Here is a 19533-nt window from a genome sequence, read left to right on the forward strand (position 1 = left end):
GCATAAAACCCACAACTACTTAGAGAGAACCCACGCTAGCGTCTTCCGAGCGTCAGCGTTTAGTCTCTATGGCTGCTGCTCGGCGCATCGGTGGTGGCTCAACTGCACAGCGACGCCATTTTCCATAGCGCTGACTAGCCTCCTAAGGCCCAAAGTCCTACCTATAGTACTTAATTATTTCGATGAAATTTAAACCATATTAAAATAGGAATAGAGTTGCAATTGTTTGGTTTCGTTCAATTTTCAAACAATACAAAATCAACTCTATTCCCTGCATTATAGGTTCAAATTTCAGTGGCAAATTTTGGTTTTTTCATTTGTATGGCTGGGCCTTAGGAGGCTAGACGCTGACGAAGAGACGCTAGTGTTGGTTCTCTCATAAACGAAGGGTACTTTAGCTTTTTGCTATATTTCACTGTTATCACATGAGACTGTCCATGGTTATGGCGTTAACGTACATTGTAAAGCCCCGGTGCTGCCCGCTGTTGCGCCATCATGATGCGATTAGCCACGCATCTGTAGCAGCACAGGTAGGCCAAACATCACTTAAACAGTATCCTCCTAAACGCCCTTCTGAAATCCTTATTAAAAATGGTGTAAATCACAGGATTTAATACAGAATTCATGTATCCCAGCCAGAAGGCTACAGCGAAACAGATTCCTGGAATTTCGCATGCTCTGCAGGCCGCTTTTAAGATGTATAAGAAGAAGAATGGAAGCCAGCATGCTATGAAGCTTCCCATGATTAAACCTAGAATTAAGGTCGCTCGTTTTTCTTTTTTCCTAGCTAACCTCCGTTTTTCCCTTTCAGGATCTCTAGGTTTATGCGGCTTGGGGAGCGCCGGTTCGCACTCGCTCTTCGCTTGTTTCTTCTCCTGTCTTCTCGAGCTCTCGGCTTTCTTTCCGAAGATGGGCTGGCAGATTCTGAACTTGAGGGGTTTGACGCCGGCGCAGCGGGAGATGACGCCGGAATCTGAAGAAGAAGGGTCGAATTCAGAGACCATGTCGGTGTCGATGGCGACGCTGGGCGCTTGGCAGCGCTCGCGCGGCTCACCGTTCACGCTGAGCGTGGAGCTGCGGAGCTGGCACGCTGCGAGCGGATTGCGGGTCACTTGCGCTGATGTTACCACCTGGAACAATAACGAGAAATTGTTAACCTTTCATATGTGTGTAGTAGTCAAAATCGTGGGTTTAGCGTAGGTGCTATATACTTGTATAGAGCAGAAAAAAATCGTTCTCGAAACAAATGCAAAAGGATGACTAAAAATTCAGTCAGGATTTTTATCATACAATAAGGAGGTTAAGGCACTGTACAACCTGCTGCTGAACGTAGCGCTTTCTTGCTTGAATCATTAAAAAGACCCGCGCTTTGACAACAATCCCAAAAATTACAGGTTCTTCTTCAGGGTTGTGGCCACTGCTGTCTTGACTTTCGAACCAAGAGTGGAAACTAGGACTTTTTAAATCTCTTCTCCAAAAGCAACTGGTAAATGTGCGACATGTATGTATGCATAGAGTATGTAGAATCATATTTGTAATAAAATTACGTAATTTTGTCTTCTAAAATCGCAACTTGCTTAAATAACTCATCGATGACAAAAGAGAATAGAGTAAAATATTGTTACCTTCAGTGTGTCTTTTCTCTCTTCTTGTTGCGGTAGCATGTCGCCCGCCTCGCTCGTGGAGATGTCGCTGGCGAGGTCGCACGTCACCGTGGGTATCTGCACTTGCTGTGCCTCTATCGTAGATATTTGACTTACTCTGAAACAAGGTGGGAAAATTTGAGATTGAATAATTGAAATCAAAGTATTTTGATTTGTACGCTATAAATGAACAAATATTATGTGAATGTGGTATGTGGTAAAAATTTTCAATATTTTGCTTCATGTTTGGTAATTGTGATAGTACAGTACATGATAGTAGTCATAATGGTTTACTTTAAATCGGCATATACTTAATACCTATATTTAATATAAACATACCTACCACAATAATTATACATATTAATTTATTAATTTAAATTTAATTTAAAATGAATTAAAATTTAAATTATAAAATATACGTGGGCCATACTGAAAGTTTCTGGATACTGATATATGAGACGACTTATTTTTTCTAAGTGACCAGTCCAGGAATTTTCACTATGCCCTAACTATACCTATTAATGGTAGTTTATCTTTATTGACACAACAATTAAATTAAATTAACATAATTAATTTTCTATACTTGGAGAAGATTTACGGTACGTCATAAATTTATTATAGGTAACTAAAGACAAACTAACAATGACTCTACAGTTTTACAGCAGATAGGTACTCTTTGTCATTAAAAACATTTTCTTTATCTTATATATGTATAAGTTTTTTTTTTTCAAATTATTATTGAAATGACTTAGAATTGCCATTTTTAAACAAACGATGGATCTTGTGATTCCATTTTTATACGAGACTAGGTAACTGTTCTATTAATTGCTTACTGTTGTTCTGTGAGCTACTGTGTAGCGCCTCTGTAGATTTAAATTCAGTTACAGCTAAACATTAATTTTTAAATTTTTAAATTTGAATCTTTTCACTTGTGTAATATGTATTATAATTTTGTCGATTGAATTATTATTGTTTTCTCAGAGAAACCTTCATTGTTACTTCTAAACTCAGTTTCAATCAGACACTAGAAACAGATATTCAATCAGAACATTGTTTTTAATCAGTTCTCAAGTTCGGTTCGATGAATAGAACCGGAGAGATTCGGTACGAAGTTGTGTTACCGATATCCAACTTGGTCTAGAACTTGTGTTCATTGTTGAAAGGAAAATCTATAATGGATGGTTGTCTCATGCACGTGAATTTCAAGATATTCTTGATATGATTGTTATTGTGGTAAGACGATGGGATAAATATGAGGCTATCTAAATAATCTCTACTAATATTATACACGCGAAAGTAAATCTGCCTGACACTCTGTCTTTGAGGTATCTTTATACTGACACTGCTGAACCTGGACTTTTACAAAAAGAGGACATGTGTCCATTGATAGGCCGGATTTAGGTCGTTGAATATGGCGATGAAAGCCCAGAATGTGGTGGAAAATTTAAATTAGGATGGATACTTATAACAATGGACTGCACACCGTACCAACGCTTCGATTTTGAAAGAACTCAATATCAAAGAGAGATTGTCGTCGACTGTGCGATTGCGAGTCCTCAAATTCTTTGGACATATCACTCGTAACGAGGACTTCATGGAACGCTTGGTGGTGCAAGGGAGAGTCGAGGGCAAAAGATCGCTTGGCCGCTCCCCAACACGATGGACAGACCTCATTAAATTCATCACAGGAAATTCAGTCAACGATTGCTCCCACTCCACCAAAAACAGAGCCACATGGCGACGGACCGCAAGAGCTGCGGTGGCGCAGAAATCGACCGTGACATGACCACGAACACTCTGTCAAGAGAGCACGACTAAGAAGAAGAACTTATAACAAATATATTTTATGCATGTATGGCGAATAAAAGTTACCTATTATTAGAATTACTATCCAAGCCCTGTGGCATGGGGATGGAGGGCGTGGCCGGCATGGGCCGCGTGCCCTTCGGCGGGTTGCTGAAGCTCGTCTGCTGTTCGTTCTGAAACATACGAACAAGCAAATGTTACTCGTTGTATAAGAATGTGTTGAAATAATTAAAATTATTATAATAGAAATTTTGGACGCCAACAATAATTAATAATTAAACTTTTCACTGTTCGTGGTGTCAAGAACACGGTTCATTTTCTATAGATAAGTATTAAAATGTATCCCTAGATATACAGGGTGGTAAGGCACGACGATCCTTCCCGGAAGTATTAGGTCGTTTAAGTGATACAGAGACTATTGGTAATGGTAAGAATCGTTAATTGAGTAAAAAATAAAAATTGCAAAAATACTACTTTTTAACTGTGGTGATAACCCTATAGCATGTGCACATGACGGCTAGATTAAGGATCTCCGTCGGGAAAGCTCGGGACTTTACACTTTTTTCCGATCGTTGACAGTATCGCAATGATGTATGAATGACGCATAAATGTCAAATAAATCAAATGCATGCAAAAATATTACAAACAATTTTATTACTTTCTTAGATAATTACTTTTTTCCAATATTTAATACTATCTTCTTTTCACATACGGTGTTCAAATGTACCCCCGTGTATTACAACGCCGCCGCAGCCCGTACCCGAGTATGTCGATGCACATGCGATATAGTGTATGCTCTTCGTCATTTATCCTCCGCAGAAAGCACCAATTAGCCTTTGTCTCATTTCGTCCGCAGTTTCACATTCCGTTTGGTTTGGTACACCATATCTTTTACACAGCCCCACAAATTTAAATAGCCACGAGCATCTAACATTTTTATTTGAAGAATATGACATTCAATAAGTATAGTTCAATGAAAATTTAATTTCAAACATCAGACGTCTTGTCTATTTCCTACCACGCAAGAAGGTTTGTTAGTTTGGTATTGAAGAAGTATTTATTCTTGATTTATTCTTAGTATTTCATTTTTGCAAGTTCATTTGGTGCAACTAACACAACCTACATGTAATTTTTTATTATTTTAAATAGTTTCCAATTATTCGAAAATATTTTTGTGAAACGTGTTAAGAAACTAAAACCTTTTTATCAGTCAAGGAAACCAGAGATATTTATAAGACGATTGCGTACTTTTGAGTGGTTGTCAATGTCACCATTTGAACTGTCGTTGTAAACAATGTTGTGGTTAGTATTATTAATATTAAGGAATAACATAACTATTTCATTCAAGTATTGAACAAGTGGAACCACTAAGAAAGCGAAAATCCTGCAATAATTCTTACCGTGCTGTAAGCAGACCTAAAAATGGTTAGATGGCAACAAATTAGCATAATTTCCTGTCGAATACTGATTGTTTACAAGTAAGTTCATTGACTCTGTCACCTGTTAGGGTTAGAACAAAGTAGTTTTTTGCGTGGATGTTTAAAAGGTCATAATTTAGAAACGGTTGCCCATATTAACATAGTTTCTATGGAGAAAATATAGAGCTTAGGCTAAACTATCTCCCATTTCCGGAAAGGATCGTCGTGCCTTTCCACCCTGTATATTGAGGTTTAAATAATTATAGATTTAGATTTATTTATTTCGTAATATGAAATTACAATATAAATTATTTTACACTAATCTATACGAATTTATATTATCATCGTCAAGTTAATAAGGAAACACGTAATAAAATGGTGACTTTGCGTTGCTTTTGCGTGGAATAACCAATAAGGTGCGCTATCAAAGTTACCTTCACACTTTCAAATAAGGTTAATAATTGTGTGAGTGTGAGTGAGCTTTTTGTATAGGTACCACGTATGGCGTCCAAAGATTAAGTTAACAGAACAATGAAAAATATTTGTTTATTTATATAATGAACAAAAGGCGGAATTTTTGCAAAATGGAATTAAATAATTTTAAAACAATATTATTATAAGTCACGAAACTCTCACATGTATTATTTAACTTCAATGATTAAGTTCAAGAGGCCGATTTGAAGCTTTAAAACCTCAATTTGATTTGTTACTGATATGATACTACATATTATAAAACAAAGTCCCCCGCCGCGTCTGTCTGTTTGTCCGCGATAAACTCAAAAACTTTTGAACGGGTTTTCATGTGATTTTCACTTAGAGGCTGTCCATAAATTACGTCACCGATTTTTGATGGTTTTTGACCCCCCCCCCCCCCTTCTAAAATCATCCAAAAATCATGCTTCGAATGACCCCGTTTCCTCCTACGTCATCCGATGTCCAGACCCCGCCTCCCTAATTTGAAATGACGTAATTAATGAATAGCCCCTTATCAATAGAGTGATTCTTGAGAAAGGTTTAGCTGTATGACATTGTCGCAATCACAACCTGTACCACGCGAACAAAACGTCGTAAGCGCCGTACAATTGATGGCGCTTACGCGTTTATGTCGTGAGATACAGATATTTGTTGTCAAAACAACATCATGGCGCAAAATACTGGTTCTCTGTGCCGATCCTATATGTACTTAGTAATAATAGTTCAATGATATGGCATAGATAAGCCGATGGAAAACTAATTCCTCCTTCCTCCTACTTATTCCTCTTTCCTTAATTTAAGGCAACAAATGTTAAATAAAAATACCTATTCCAATGGCTGTTACGTTTGTTAAAAGTGGGACAGGTGTATACACCGTGTTTTTATTGAATTCCGTTAATTTCGGGGTATGGTTAAGTACGTTTAAGAGAACTAAATGGCATAGTTAATTTTCAAAAAAAAAATATTTTTTTGCTTTTTTTAAAAAAATATTTAAGTTTAAAAAGTAATTAAATGTAGCATGTAGCGTTGTTGTAACACGGACATTACATTTAACTCAACCAAACAATTGAAATCTGTGACATATCAATGTCATTTCGAACATCGATCAACCGAGATTGTACTTAAGTTTAGTAGCAAATCTATGAACTCATCCTAAACACTAATCAATATGTAAACCGGCCCTAAGGCAAGTGTACACGCTTGTAGAGGCCTTATAGGAAAAAAATAAATTATAGATTATCTCCGAAATGGAGTTAATTAGAATATCAGTGTCTTTGAGAAAGTTACTTGATTTAAGCTCAGAAATGCACCCTTGAAATTAACGGAAATCAAAAAAACACGGTGTATATTATTTCAATCAAGTTGAGATTTTTGCCACCGAGTAGGCTATGTTCTAGTCGTATAAAGAAGTAATTTGATTAATCTACCGCACGCAAGCTAGTCCACTCGCGACTAAATTAATGATATCGTCAACATGATATATGTTGTTCGTGTCTCTGCAGCTGATGGACATGACATGTTTAATATAATGTGCACAACAAATACACGGTGCAAAACAAATATTATTAAACATGCATATTATGTCGAAGAAGTTAAGCTCTGCGGGCTTAGCAAGGTTATATCATATTGCGCGTGGAATCTACTGTCGTCTTTTAACGATAGTCGTATTTTTATCGTTTTGCTGAACATGGTTACGGGTTACGATAAGAATACCACGTCGATATCGTATAAAGTTATCCACTATCATTCGTAAGTGACCACGATTGTCTATGCCTAGAGTTTATGAAAAATCCATTTAATGCCTGGCTTTATTAAAATGTCGGACGTGTGTCGGACGATGTTTGAAAACGAATAGTTAGTTTTATTACTACACTTCCAAATTGAAAAATGTTTAAATGAGTGACAGCTTTATACAAATTGACTTACATTATAACATGCACGGATAATCGTGTTTTCTCAACTGACAATTCACTTGACATTGACAAGCATCGCGTACGCGCATGATTCAGTGAATTTAGTGAAAATACAAACCAAGTCGAAGAAAAATACTGATTTGCTGTGTAAACTAAAGGAAATGCCACCCAAAATGTAAGTTTCTCTAATTTATTTATAGAAAAAGTTATAGTTCGTTTGATCATTAACTGGTTTTGTCATGAATATGTTTAATTTCAGTCGATGCTTCGGCGCACAAGAAAATGCTAGCCAAATATATAACTCAGCATCCCCTGTTCGCCTACACCTACAGGGAGATTCATGAGCCTCTCGGAACCCAGAGATACAAAATGCAATGCTGCACAGTGCACACAAGTTCTAAGATCTAGAAGAAAGGATTGAAGATGTAAGTACACCTTTCTTAAACTAAAATCATGAAAAGTTTCTGGTGCCTTTTAATATTATTGACACTTAATATCTATTTCTTCTCATTCTATCTATTATGTTCTACTAAGTGACAAAAGTTTGTTAAAAACCTGTTCTATCACTACTATAATTGCAGGAAGTTGATTTGGCAACAAGGATGTGTAAAAGTTACACTACAACTGAACAGTACCTATGCATAAGGTTTACTCGGGTAATTCCGAATGTCGAAAACTGTCGGATAATTCCGAAAGAGACTTTTATTATGATGGAATTAAGGGTGATTTTCATCTGAATTTCGGAATTATCCGACATTCGGTAATACTCGAATACACCTTACATTTATTCACACTGCATAAAAAGTGCATACTTAAGGGTTCTAACAAATATTAAAATCTTTGAAACCCGTAGACCTCACTTTAAAAACTTATATATTTTTTTACTCTGTTTGTATATTCTAGAAGCTGGTTTTGTAGCAAGAATAAAAGTTTATTGAAAAAGAAAAAGACACACTTTATGCCATAAATCTAAGACATAAAGATAAAATAATATTATTAATAAGTATTTAGTTTTTATGCCCGTTCCGGATGTCCCGCTCACTTAAACTTTAAGTCCTTCCTCTTCATAACCGTTTTATGTATGATTGTTTTGCCGTTCAGGCAACCTATCTATGGAATGCACTCCCTCTACCTGTAAGACAAGCCCCAAGAAAATTTGTTTTTTGAGTAGTCATGCTCGGTAGTTATCTGCTAAATGTCTCGTCTAGTGTCTATCATCCCATATACATATTAGTACATTTATTTTTATAACATATATGTATGTTTATGTTAGTATGTATATCTAAGATATACCTACTGCATTTGCTTTTTGATTGGTTTTTGCACCAACCTTTAGTGTTTATATGTGACGTCCCACGGGTAAAGGTACCTTATGGCGGTTGGCGCTTACGCTATTAACTATTAACGCCGCTCCAATATTATATGCGACGTAAGCGCCAGCCGCCATAAGGTACCTTTTGCCGTGGAACGTCACATATTTGTTTCTATGGTTGACTAGTAGGTGATAGATAATGCCTTTTGGCATTAAGTTCGCCATTTTTACGTAATTCTATATTTTTGTGCAATAAAGTTTATAAATTAAATAAATAAAGTAGCCATACCCACAAGTAACTTACAAATTCCCTGCAAGAGTTAGGCCGGCGCCCCACTGCTGCCCACGCTATGTACACGACCCACGTTCCTATACAAAATTTCGTGGGCTTGCCCACGGTTTGTATTAAAACGTGGGCCGTGGATGTAGCGTGCGCAGCAGTGGGGCGCCGGCCTTATTCAATACAAATAAATTGTATTAGTACCTATTCTACTAAGATTATAAAAAATATAATACCTACTCGTACAATATTCTTACTTATAACATGTAGGTAATATAGGAATACTAGGAACAGTTATGTTAGCACTAAAGCTGGCCATATACATTTGACAGCTAAGTTTGACCCACTTCCCGATTTCCGATTGAGCTGAAATTTTGCATACATAACAATATGTAAATCGGATGACAATTGCAATATTATGATGACATGGAGCTGATCTGATGATGGAGACATGAGGTGGCCATGGGAACACTGTGATAAAACAACGCAAACTAATTGTGCTTGGTGTTGTTAGAATGGACTCATGGAGTATTAGTTGCCTGTTGAAAGAAAAGTACAGTCAGCGATAAAAGCTTGTACCAAAAATTATATTTTTGCCAAAAACTTATTTATATTGTTAGGGCTTGGGAGTAGAAGCTGGTTTCTTTACTGCTGGCAGCTGGAATATTTTTTTTGTGTTTGGTAAAGTGGTCTATTGTACCTATACCTGACTATGGGAATGATTTTAGCAGCCTATGTATGTGTGTGGGTATGTTTGTGTCGTATATTACCCTAGCATAGAATATCTGAGATACATTTTGATAAATAAGGTGTTGGTTGGTTTGTTTTTATGACGCAAGTGGTACAGAACTACACTTGATACATAATACAACTTTAATAACGGATAAATAATTACTAGAACAAAATTCAATTTATTTTCAATCGATAATTTGGACAACTGTAACAAAAAAATCCCCCTGGCTTAAAAACGAGAGCTTTCTAAAAGTGACATTAATTTCACATAATTTGCCAATGAACCGCTGTAAGTACTAGCCTGCGCCTGACCTCATCTAATATAATTTGTTTCTGTTTCAGCCATAACATATTGGAGGCTTGAAAGTGCACATACCCATAGATTGGACGTTAAGCTCAACGAGACCATGCGATGCATCTCAGGCACTATCCGATCTACAACCGCCACTGGCTGCCGGCATTGAGTCACATTGCCCCTCCTCACATCCGACGACTCAAGGCGTTGAAGAGGGAGGCTGAGAATATCACGAATAACCCCACAATGCCTGTCCACGAGGAATTCTGCCGCCCGACTGCCCGCCGACCCTGTGCTACAGCTGGGAGCCTGAGCAGCTTTAATATTTCGGATAGGTGGATAGCGGAATGGTCAGCTTCGGCAGCTCGGAGTTGCTGTATATCTGACCCAACTAAAAAACCAAAAGGGTTTGACCTTCCTCGGAAAATCTGGTGCCGCCTGAGAACCGGACATGGCCGCTGCAATTCAGCCACACAAATGGAGGTAGACGGCTTTCCCACTTTGCGAATGCAGAATGCAGACCACTTAGCATATCTTCCAACGCTGCCTACTCCACTCCTCCTCCACTCCTGGGCCTGTTGAGGACCTGAAGACCGTGACACCTGACTTGGTTGCTTGGCTTGGCAACCTCAAGGCTACACTCTGAATGCCCTCATCAGTTTATGATATGAAATGAAATCACTTTATTGGAGCATTCCACGAGCTGTCCCGTACAAACGCATTTTATTTCCTGTGTTGCGACTTTTTTTTTCGCCATTTAAAGCAAGCGATTAATTTTCCGTGCATGTTTGACCATTTGTCATAGAAAAGGAAACTCTTATACCTGCAAATCTCCAGAAAATCTGCATTTCTACGGGACAAACGGTAGACAATTGCATAGAATGCTCCATTGCCAAAACATGATAAGTTGATGGTAGAAAAAATATTAGGAATACAAACCATATACCTACATATAAATTCTATGATAAGTATGTACTAAGTTATTCTAGGTTAAGTACTAACTTATTGTCTACTCTATACATAGGTAATTACACTTAGCAAGACATGTTGGCCGTGGGTACCAAGCTCAGCATGTGCTAGACTGGCGTCCAGCGCTGGTTTTCAGTTTGGCCCCTTTTTGTTGGAGGTCTGAGAGGAATGTTGATCTTTTCTGCGCCGTTAAGCATTCTATTTATATTGGAAACGAAACTTATAGATGAGCAGTTATGAAATAGCAATACTACAATAATATGGATATCAAATAAAAGCTAGTGAGAAGACCATTCCAAAAATATATATATGTGTCATACCTATCCACAAATAAAACAACAAACAACCTTTTCAGTTCATTAGTATTATCATTAAGCGTTTTACAACGTAAGTTAGGCCGTCGAATCAGACAGAATGGTAAGGGCCCCCGCTCAGTGGCGAAACTGAGGCAGCAGGGAAACTTTTGTCAGTCGTATTTACCACCACTGTGAAGTGTGAAATGCGGATGGTAATCTGGCCCACAGCGCAAAAGAGAAAGACGATCTTTTAGGAACTCTTTTTGCATCGAACTCGACCTTGAAAGACGACGGTAGCGCCCTACCGCCCACCATCCCGTAGTGTGAATACTCTATGCCAGAAACTTCTATCAAGCAGAGGGATATTCGGCGGGAGTTGCTATGCTTTCGTTTTATAAGGCGAGCGGGCCAAGTGCTTCAGAGTTGTGTCCAGTGTTAGCGCGTCTTACGTTAGGGGTCTCCTGTCGAAGTTACCATCTTATGGACTGTCCAATAGACTACCTATTATGCAAGTGGATCGCTAGCCCTTTGTCCGGCAGGCGCATATGAGCCGTAGTTGACGGAACCTGCTTCAATAGCTGCTGCTGCATATCTGTGACATGTTGTCTATCGACGACATTCATCGATATGTGGACTACTGAGACTTCCTATACACTATACAGGATGGCTAAAAAATAACTACATTCCCGTTGCCAGGGAGGTTTTGGGATTATACTGAGTAACTTTTGCTACGGGACCAACCTCGAAATCGCGAAAAAAATAGTTTACCCTCCCATAGAAATTGGACCAGCCAAAATGTATGAAACAGCCAAATTTTTTTTCGCGACTTAGGGGTTGGTCCCATTTCGTTTCGGAGAGGGGGGGGGAGGCGCAAATTTGGTGCCTGCCCCGGGCGCCATATGACGTTCCTGGTACAAAAGCTGTTCATACTTCATAGTAATCCAGCGATAAAGCTGCTGGCATGATGGGCACTTTCACACCGGGTACGGCAGCCAATGATTTGTTTGTACACCTACATTTAATGTGTAAATAAACTTTGTTTAATTTTTTGGCAATAGTTGTTTTATTTACCCATTTATAATATTCTCTCTAGCACAGAGCCGAAATTGTTAACTTATCTATAGAGTTTAGTAAACAAAAAAGACTTGACAACACCACAAGTGACGAGAATTGTCATTCTTGTATCTACCTAAATGGAATTTAACATAGTTTTTAATATTCAACATTAGTTATTGGCGTATTGAGTCTGACCGCAGTTATAGTCACTAAAGTAGACTTATTAGCATAATAGAGCATTTAGGAATATTCTTATTTGACCTTTTCACCGCCAGACTCACTAGACGCGTCCTTAAGACGCGTCTTTTCATACAAACGTAGTCCACATTTTTCTCTCTGGATAATAACATTAAATATTTTGATACAATTTGTTGTATATCATATCAACATCAACTACAGCCATGCCCCTACGGTTGTTCTTTTTTTTTAATTTTTAATTATTATAAGAGTTAGAAGCATTTAAAAATTTGTATGTAATCTGTCTTCCGCTCCTAATTTTTACAATAATCAACGATTCGAACGTAGGGGCATAGCTATATGGTTAATATACATTAAATTATGTAAAAATATTTTCCATAATGTCAATATCCAGAGAGGAAAATGAGGACTACGTTTGTATGGAGAAGCGGAAGCGGCCATCTCCCTTTCCTCTTAAGTAAGAACGTGCCTAAAATGTTTTTATTACCTATGCTTTCATTGTACTATACTGCATATGAGTCGGATTTTACATTTAGAAGCTATAATATCACAAATTTTGTACGCATAAGGCTAAAATGAAAAATAAGAATAAGTGACACCTACATTGAAGCATGCCCGGGAATGGTGTTCTGTGTGAAGATTATCCGTCTTGAATGTTTACTAGTCTCTACTTGTATAGAAATATAGGTAAATTAGGTAGGTATTTGTGTGATAGTAAAACATAGTAATAGGCGAAATATGTATTTATTAAGCTTATTAAGAGCCGGTTTTGTGCATGCTTGCATGCTTAGGAAGTTTTTTAGGAGCGTCTTCTCTAATTTTTCCCTTGATCCACGAGAAGTTTTCTGGAAGAAAAAGAAGGAAATAAGTAAAAGTAGGTTCATGTGGCAGCGATGGAGTAAGTATTTTCACATGAGTGCAGTCTAGTGCACTCAAGATATATACTAAACAATCGCCAGGAATAATATCCATTAAACAAGGCAGCACATTAGAACTAGGTGCCTTAGTTAAACCTAATAAGTATTGCATTCCCAGATTATATATCCCAGAGATAACTACTTATCATACATAACTATCAAACAATGGGTAGGTACATATCTCAATGCATAATACAGCCGCACTCATACTTATTCAAAAAAGGAAAAGTTACTAAGACAGTCCTTGTGGAAAGTCACAGTTTTTTATGTCTAATACTTAATTCAGTGCTCAAAAGAACTTACCTTCTGTTTACAGCATCTACAAACTGCTCGAGGTTCAGGCTTACAGTAGTGTGGCCAATCCAGTCAGTAGTGCTCCAATGGACAAGCCATGATCTTGACTAGTCCCACGTTGGTAGTTAATTGCCATCAGCTAGCAGGTGTAACTGTTACACACCAGCAGCTGCTGCTGCTGCTGCTGGTGTAGGTGTGCTGCTGGTGTGGTGTATACTGTTAGAACCTAAAACAAATAAGTACCTAATTACAGTACCGGCCAATAATATATCACCTCCATGCTTTTACGGTATAACTTTTTTTTATATTTGTGAGTGACTTCCACAGCTTTAGGTAGTTTAGTAGTATTCCTTGTCCAGCGATGAGAAAAATTGGTCTATGTAATGATTTTTTCATAGAGGTTTTTTGTTTTAATGTATGGTCAACTTCATTATTTTTAAAGAGCTTTTTTAGTAATATGCTGAGTCTCTTATTGTAGTTCACAGTATTTCAGTATTCATAATATCTTATACCTTTAAACGAGCAATTCTTGTATATTTATTTATTTATATGTATATATATTAGGTCCTTACCTATGAAATTGGCGTTTTTGTTCATAGATATAAGTCTGATCCTAGTTTTTTTTTTTTTACAAAAGTACATACACAATTACAATAAAACTACAATATGATTTCGCCAAACTGCTTGACAGCAATTAATTGTTATTTTTTATTGTTAAGTGTTCAGAATTATGCCTTGAAAATAGGTCTTTTCATGTGCTGTCGGTTCGAGTATTAAAATTACTTATATTTTTCTAATGGTACCAATTTTCAAGAAATGGAGATATTGAAAACATACCTTAAAGGTGTCAAAAATTACTGGAAAAATTTTGTTTGGTTTGAATTAGCCATCAAAAAAATATCCGCAAAATTAATTGTATGGAAATTCGTGTTTCGTAGAAATTCTCCGAACAAAACGCCAATTTCATAGGTAATGACCTAATATTTCGGGGATATCGGAAACGGCTCCAACGATTTCGATGAAATTTGCTATATGGGGGTTTTTGGGGGCGAAAAATCAATCTAGCTAGGTCTCATCTCTGGAAAAACATGCATATTTATATAAAATGACTAGTAAAATATGAAATCTACAAACTAACCTACTACAAGTTCATACAAAAACACACAAAGGTGATATGTTATTGACCGGTACTGTAAATCTAATTTTGTCAAGTAGATTTTCCCCCTGGAGGTTAGGATATGAATGTTGAAGTAAATAGTAGCTTAAGTAACCTCTGTTAGTAGGTTAGTAGCATAAGTAAGAGATTGTACAACAGATATCTTAACATACTAACTTTTACATATAATAATGAGGCCGGTACCTAGTATTGAAGAGTTTAGTAGCATTGTCATTAAGACGTCTGTTTTACATAGAATCAATGATTTCAAATATAATAGGGTCTATGCATAGAATACATATTAACTTTATAAGAAACACTGCAATTTTATAGCTTTACCTTTGAGATGTTTTGGTAGGTAACCCATCACCGTTTTGAAGCTCGGCGTTAAATTCGGCACATAAGTAAATGCACTGCACACTCCTTACGCACTCTGTAAATATGCCGAAACTCTTCGTCCGTCATATCAAATGGGCTGCAAGTGTTTCTTAAAGCTGTTTACGATATTTTTCTTCAACAGCAGCCGCGAGTAGGAATAATAAAATTTGACTTCCCTGCGAAGAAAATATTGACAATATTATATACAGCGGAACATTGTAACTAATAACTCTCAATATAATCATAGAAAAACTGATATTTACCTGTAATTTATACCTTAAAATATGATTATTCACTACTTTTGCTTTCACGACAAGGCTTATCGTCATCTAAGAAGCACGTAGTTAAAATTAACTAAGTTGAACTGTCAAAATGGGACAATCTGTCAAATTATCCACATCTTATCCAACGACCATGTTATGCAAATTGTCTTCTATCATCTACCGCTGTCAAATGTGGATAACTCCATATATCGTCTGCAACCATAGTATGGATGATAAAACCGACGATAACGGCCGTTTTATCCACACCTATTGCGTGATAACTACCTTGTCGTACAACCTTGCTAAGCCCGCTGTTTAAGTCATAGAGTAATATAAGTAAAGAGTGGTAACTCCATACATCAGTTTTCTTACCAAAACGCGCGTTATTTCGTAGTTGACATCTAGCGCCAAGTAGCGGAAAATATCATACTGCTAGTCGACAATATTATAGATGTCGCAGCGAACAAAAACTCTAATGCTCAACAATTTTCAGCTAATATTGTAACCGGATTACTCGAAACTCTATTTTCAAATCCTTCTACTTCTAATATTAGTTGTAAATTATTTTAGCAATACATTTTACGTCAATAGCGATTCTTATGCCATCTGGTGTCAAGTAGCGGTACTGATAGTTCCACTACTTGACGTTAGGTGTCGATTACGATTCTTGGGGCGTCTTGGTAAGAAAACTGATGTATGGAGTTACCACTCTTTCTTTACTTATATTACTTTATGGTTTAAGCTGGCCATACACACTAGGGTAAGCCTAAAACGCAGCGTATGTGGCATTCGACTGCGCAGTTTTCTAACCACAACTGGTGCGTAGCCAACGTGCAATTGTTTATGCTCCGTAGCGAACGAAACGCAACTGTCACTAGGCCTCGGGTTTTTCCTGATAACCCGTCTCGCTCTGGCCTTCGCAGCATAGTATAGCCGTATGTACACGAACACCACAATACAGAACATGTACAATTGCACAAAAGATAATATAAGATAAACTTACAGCTCCTAGGTCTCGGGTTCTCCTAATCCCCCACCTCGTTCTGGCCTTCGCGGTAGTATATCCGTATTGGGTACACGAACACCACAATACAGAACGTGTACAATTGTACAAAAATAAGATCAGATAAGGTAAGATAAGATAAACTTACCGGTCTAGGCCTCGGGTTTTTCCTGATCCCTCGTCTCGCTCTGGCCTTCGCAGCGTAGTATATCCGTATATACACGAACACCATGATGCAGGAGGGTATGTAGAAGCTGCCCAACGCCGAGTATATCACGTAGCCCATGTCTTCTGACACCTGGGGACAAGGACAACAGTCCGTGTTAGTAATTACATCAATAAATATGGGACAATCCCACCCAACCCATAGCAAAGAGAATAGAGTGTATAGAGACGGATTGTCAAAGTAAATTATGTAGCCACTGTAAATTTACTGCCATCTTTCGACAGAACATAAAACTGTTAGAACGCCATTTGACTTTGATCCTTATTCTTTCCCTGATATGTGTTAACTTACTAAATATTAATATTAACGCCATCTACTCGACTATAGGCCAAAGGTATGGTGCAATCTTTTCCAGCGATGGCGCCATAACCTTCAGCCTACTCTCGAGTAGATGGCGTTAATATTAATATTTAGTAAGTTAACACATATCAGGGAAAGAATAAGGATCAAAGTCAAATGGCGTTCTAACAGTTTTAATCGTCTGTCGAAAGATGGCAGTAAATGTACTGTAGCTACATAATTTACCATGACAGGAACTCTTTACTAAGCCATATAAATGAAAATTCCATTTGCCACTGAAATTTGAACTTATAGTGCAGGGAATAGAGATGATCGAATGTAATAATTATATAAGAAAACTATAAACTGTATTTGAAAGCATAAAGATTTTTTATTATTATTTTAGATTAGCAATAAATGCTGTAACACTTATCATGACTGTAACCAAATCCTTCCTTATGCAATTACCATACAAAACCATACCCGAATACATTGTTTTCCCTAAATACATTATATTTTCTAACCTACAAAGACTACAAATATATCCAACACTTGTATCCATTCTCATATTCAGAAAACAATAACTTTGAGCTTACATTACAAAGGTAGAACCCTTACAAAGGAACCCATACTTTTACAACGGCTAATATATTATTCACGTGAAAGGTGAAATGATTGAAAATTGTCTGGCCCGTAATCCGGGATCAATCTCAGAACCTTTCTTAATTTCTTTAGACGTATTTTGGTCTGTGTATATTTTTATTGTATTTTCAGTTGGGGTACTCAGGATTCATTCAAATATATCAGGAACTATTGTTACAATGTGGAAATTTATACAAAAATGCGTAAGTATACTTATTACGTAATTTCTTCGATATTATCTTCTCATATGTTGGTCGATATTTTAATTTTAACTTTGTCTGAACTGTAGTACCTATCTATGGTTGAACGAGATACTTTTTCGCAAGTATTTTCTATTGTAAAAATTTGTTTATTGGAATTAATTATCACCCTACTTATGGTCTATTAATCTTAAAATGGCTATATGGAGGTGGTGGTAGTGGTATCATATGGTATAGAATATTTGAGCGTAAAAACTTCCTGTCAAAAGTTACGAGTACTTTCATAAACAAGTTTAAAAAGTTATAACTCTTTTTATCACCGATTAAAAAACATCATTGCATTTATTATAGGTTATAGACAGACATCGTCAATTTTATAGCATTTTTGGTGCAGCGGAGTGGTATTATATTGGTATAGATAATTCCAACTGAAATGGTAATTAAGGTAAGTATATTAACATAATTAACGCTAATTAATCATTAGGGCTGAAATTAAATATATTAAAAACGAGTCACTCACGTATTTTAAGTCGAAAAACGCTCATGCCGCGTAATTTAATATGTCTGTGTCTCACGGAAGTTTTATTATTAAAGGGCTGACATTGTTTATATACCAATTCCGTTAACCCCACTCCGCTGCACCGAAAATGCTATAAGGCTATAATCTCGTAAGACCCTCAGGGCAATTTTGGCACTTTTGAATTTGGAACTTTCTTTTATTTCTATGTGAGTTCAAAACTCGAATTTAGTTTGTACTTGTACAAGCACATGGGGACTTCCGAGGATAAAATTTACGATGTCTGGTTATAGATTACTTCTGGTCGTGTCAAAGGCTCTTTAAGCAATATGAGCTGCCCCAGCCTGAGAGGCTCAATTGGTGAAAAATTGGCGAAAGAAGTAGCAAAGTTTGCTCGTTTCGCAGACATTGATAGATTGGCCTGGTACTCGTACGGAGATAATACAGTGAAACCTGGTTAATTGGCACCTGGATAAATGGAAAACCTCAATAATTGCAACCAAAAGTCCGGTCCCGGTCCCTTGAGACCAAAGGGCCTCTATAATTGAAATTTTGGAACCTCTATAATTGCAATTTAGATTTTAGAGCTTTTCGTAATTTTGCCTCTGTAATTGACCACGTCGCAACTAAGACCTCTATAATTGACACTGTGCTAAAAAAATCCGTTATTTTTGCTCTCCTTTTTACCTCTATTATTGAAACGAGTCTTACTTATTACCTCTGTAATTGAAATAATGTAGTTGTAGACAGCAGAAACAATATTTTAATAGCAATGATCATTTTATTTATATCTTCATCCAGAATTCAATTTATTTATTGGGTATCTATCACAGCCTGTAGTAGGTGAAATATTTTTTATTAAATCAAAAACAAAGTATGCTTTTTACATTCCAATAAAACTTTCTTCTACAGTTCAAGGGAATTTTTTAAACCCAAATGATTAATAAGAAAATAAAGTAGTTATTAATGTAGTGTAAAAGTGCAAGTAAAGAAGCTATATATAGACCAGAAACCCAGAACGTAAGCGTGTAAATCTACTTTCAATGGTTATTTGCACCTCCATAAAACAAATTTGCCAGAACGCAACCTCTATTAATGAAAACCTCTATAATTGACACAACGATTTTTTGAACCTCGTTAATTGACACGACCTGCTTAAATGAAAAACCTGGTTATGGTGGTAAACCTGGTGGACAAAAAATGGCCGGTCCCTTGAGATTGCAATTATCCAGGTTCCACTGTATATCATTATTTTAACTAAGCGAG

The 19533-nt window shown here is 36.9% G+C and overlaps 1 protein-coding gene across 2 annotated transcripts in view; it reads right to left on the reverse strand.

Annotated features, from left to right (window-relative positions):
• Positions 1 to 410: 410 nt before the first annotated feature.
• The window catches only part of LOC134801122 (alpha-2 adrenergic receptor), a 670379-nt gene continuing 651256 nt past the window's right edge, over positions 411 to 19533 (reverse strand). The window contains exons 5-9 of one of the 2 annotated variants that reach the window (XM_063773657.1): positions 16552 to 16701; positions 3516 to 3622; positions 1626 to 1761; positions 1055 to 1130; positions 411 to 973 (exon numbers count right to left, since the gene is read on the reverse strand). In XM_063773657.1, coding sequence (XP_063629727.1) covers positions 543 to 973; positions 1055 to 1130; positions 1626 to 1761; positions 3516 to 3622; positions 16552 to 16701 — 900 coding nt within the window. In that variant the 3' untranslated portion in view covers positions 411 to 542. Of the gene's footprint in view, positions 1131 to 1625; positions 1762 to 3515; positions 3623 to 16551; positions 16702 to 19533 lie in introns of both variants that reach the window. The other variant, XM_063773656.1, reaches the window with a different exon arrangement.

This window comes from Cydia splendana, chromosome 21 (genome assembly GCF_910591565.1).
Source record: "Cydia splendana chromosome 21, ilCydSple1.2, whole genome shotgun sequence".
Classification (NCBI taxonomy): Eukaryota; Metazoa; Arthropoda; class Insecta; order Lepidoptera; family Tortricidae; genus Cydia; species Cydia splendana.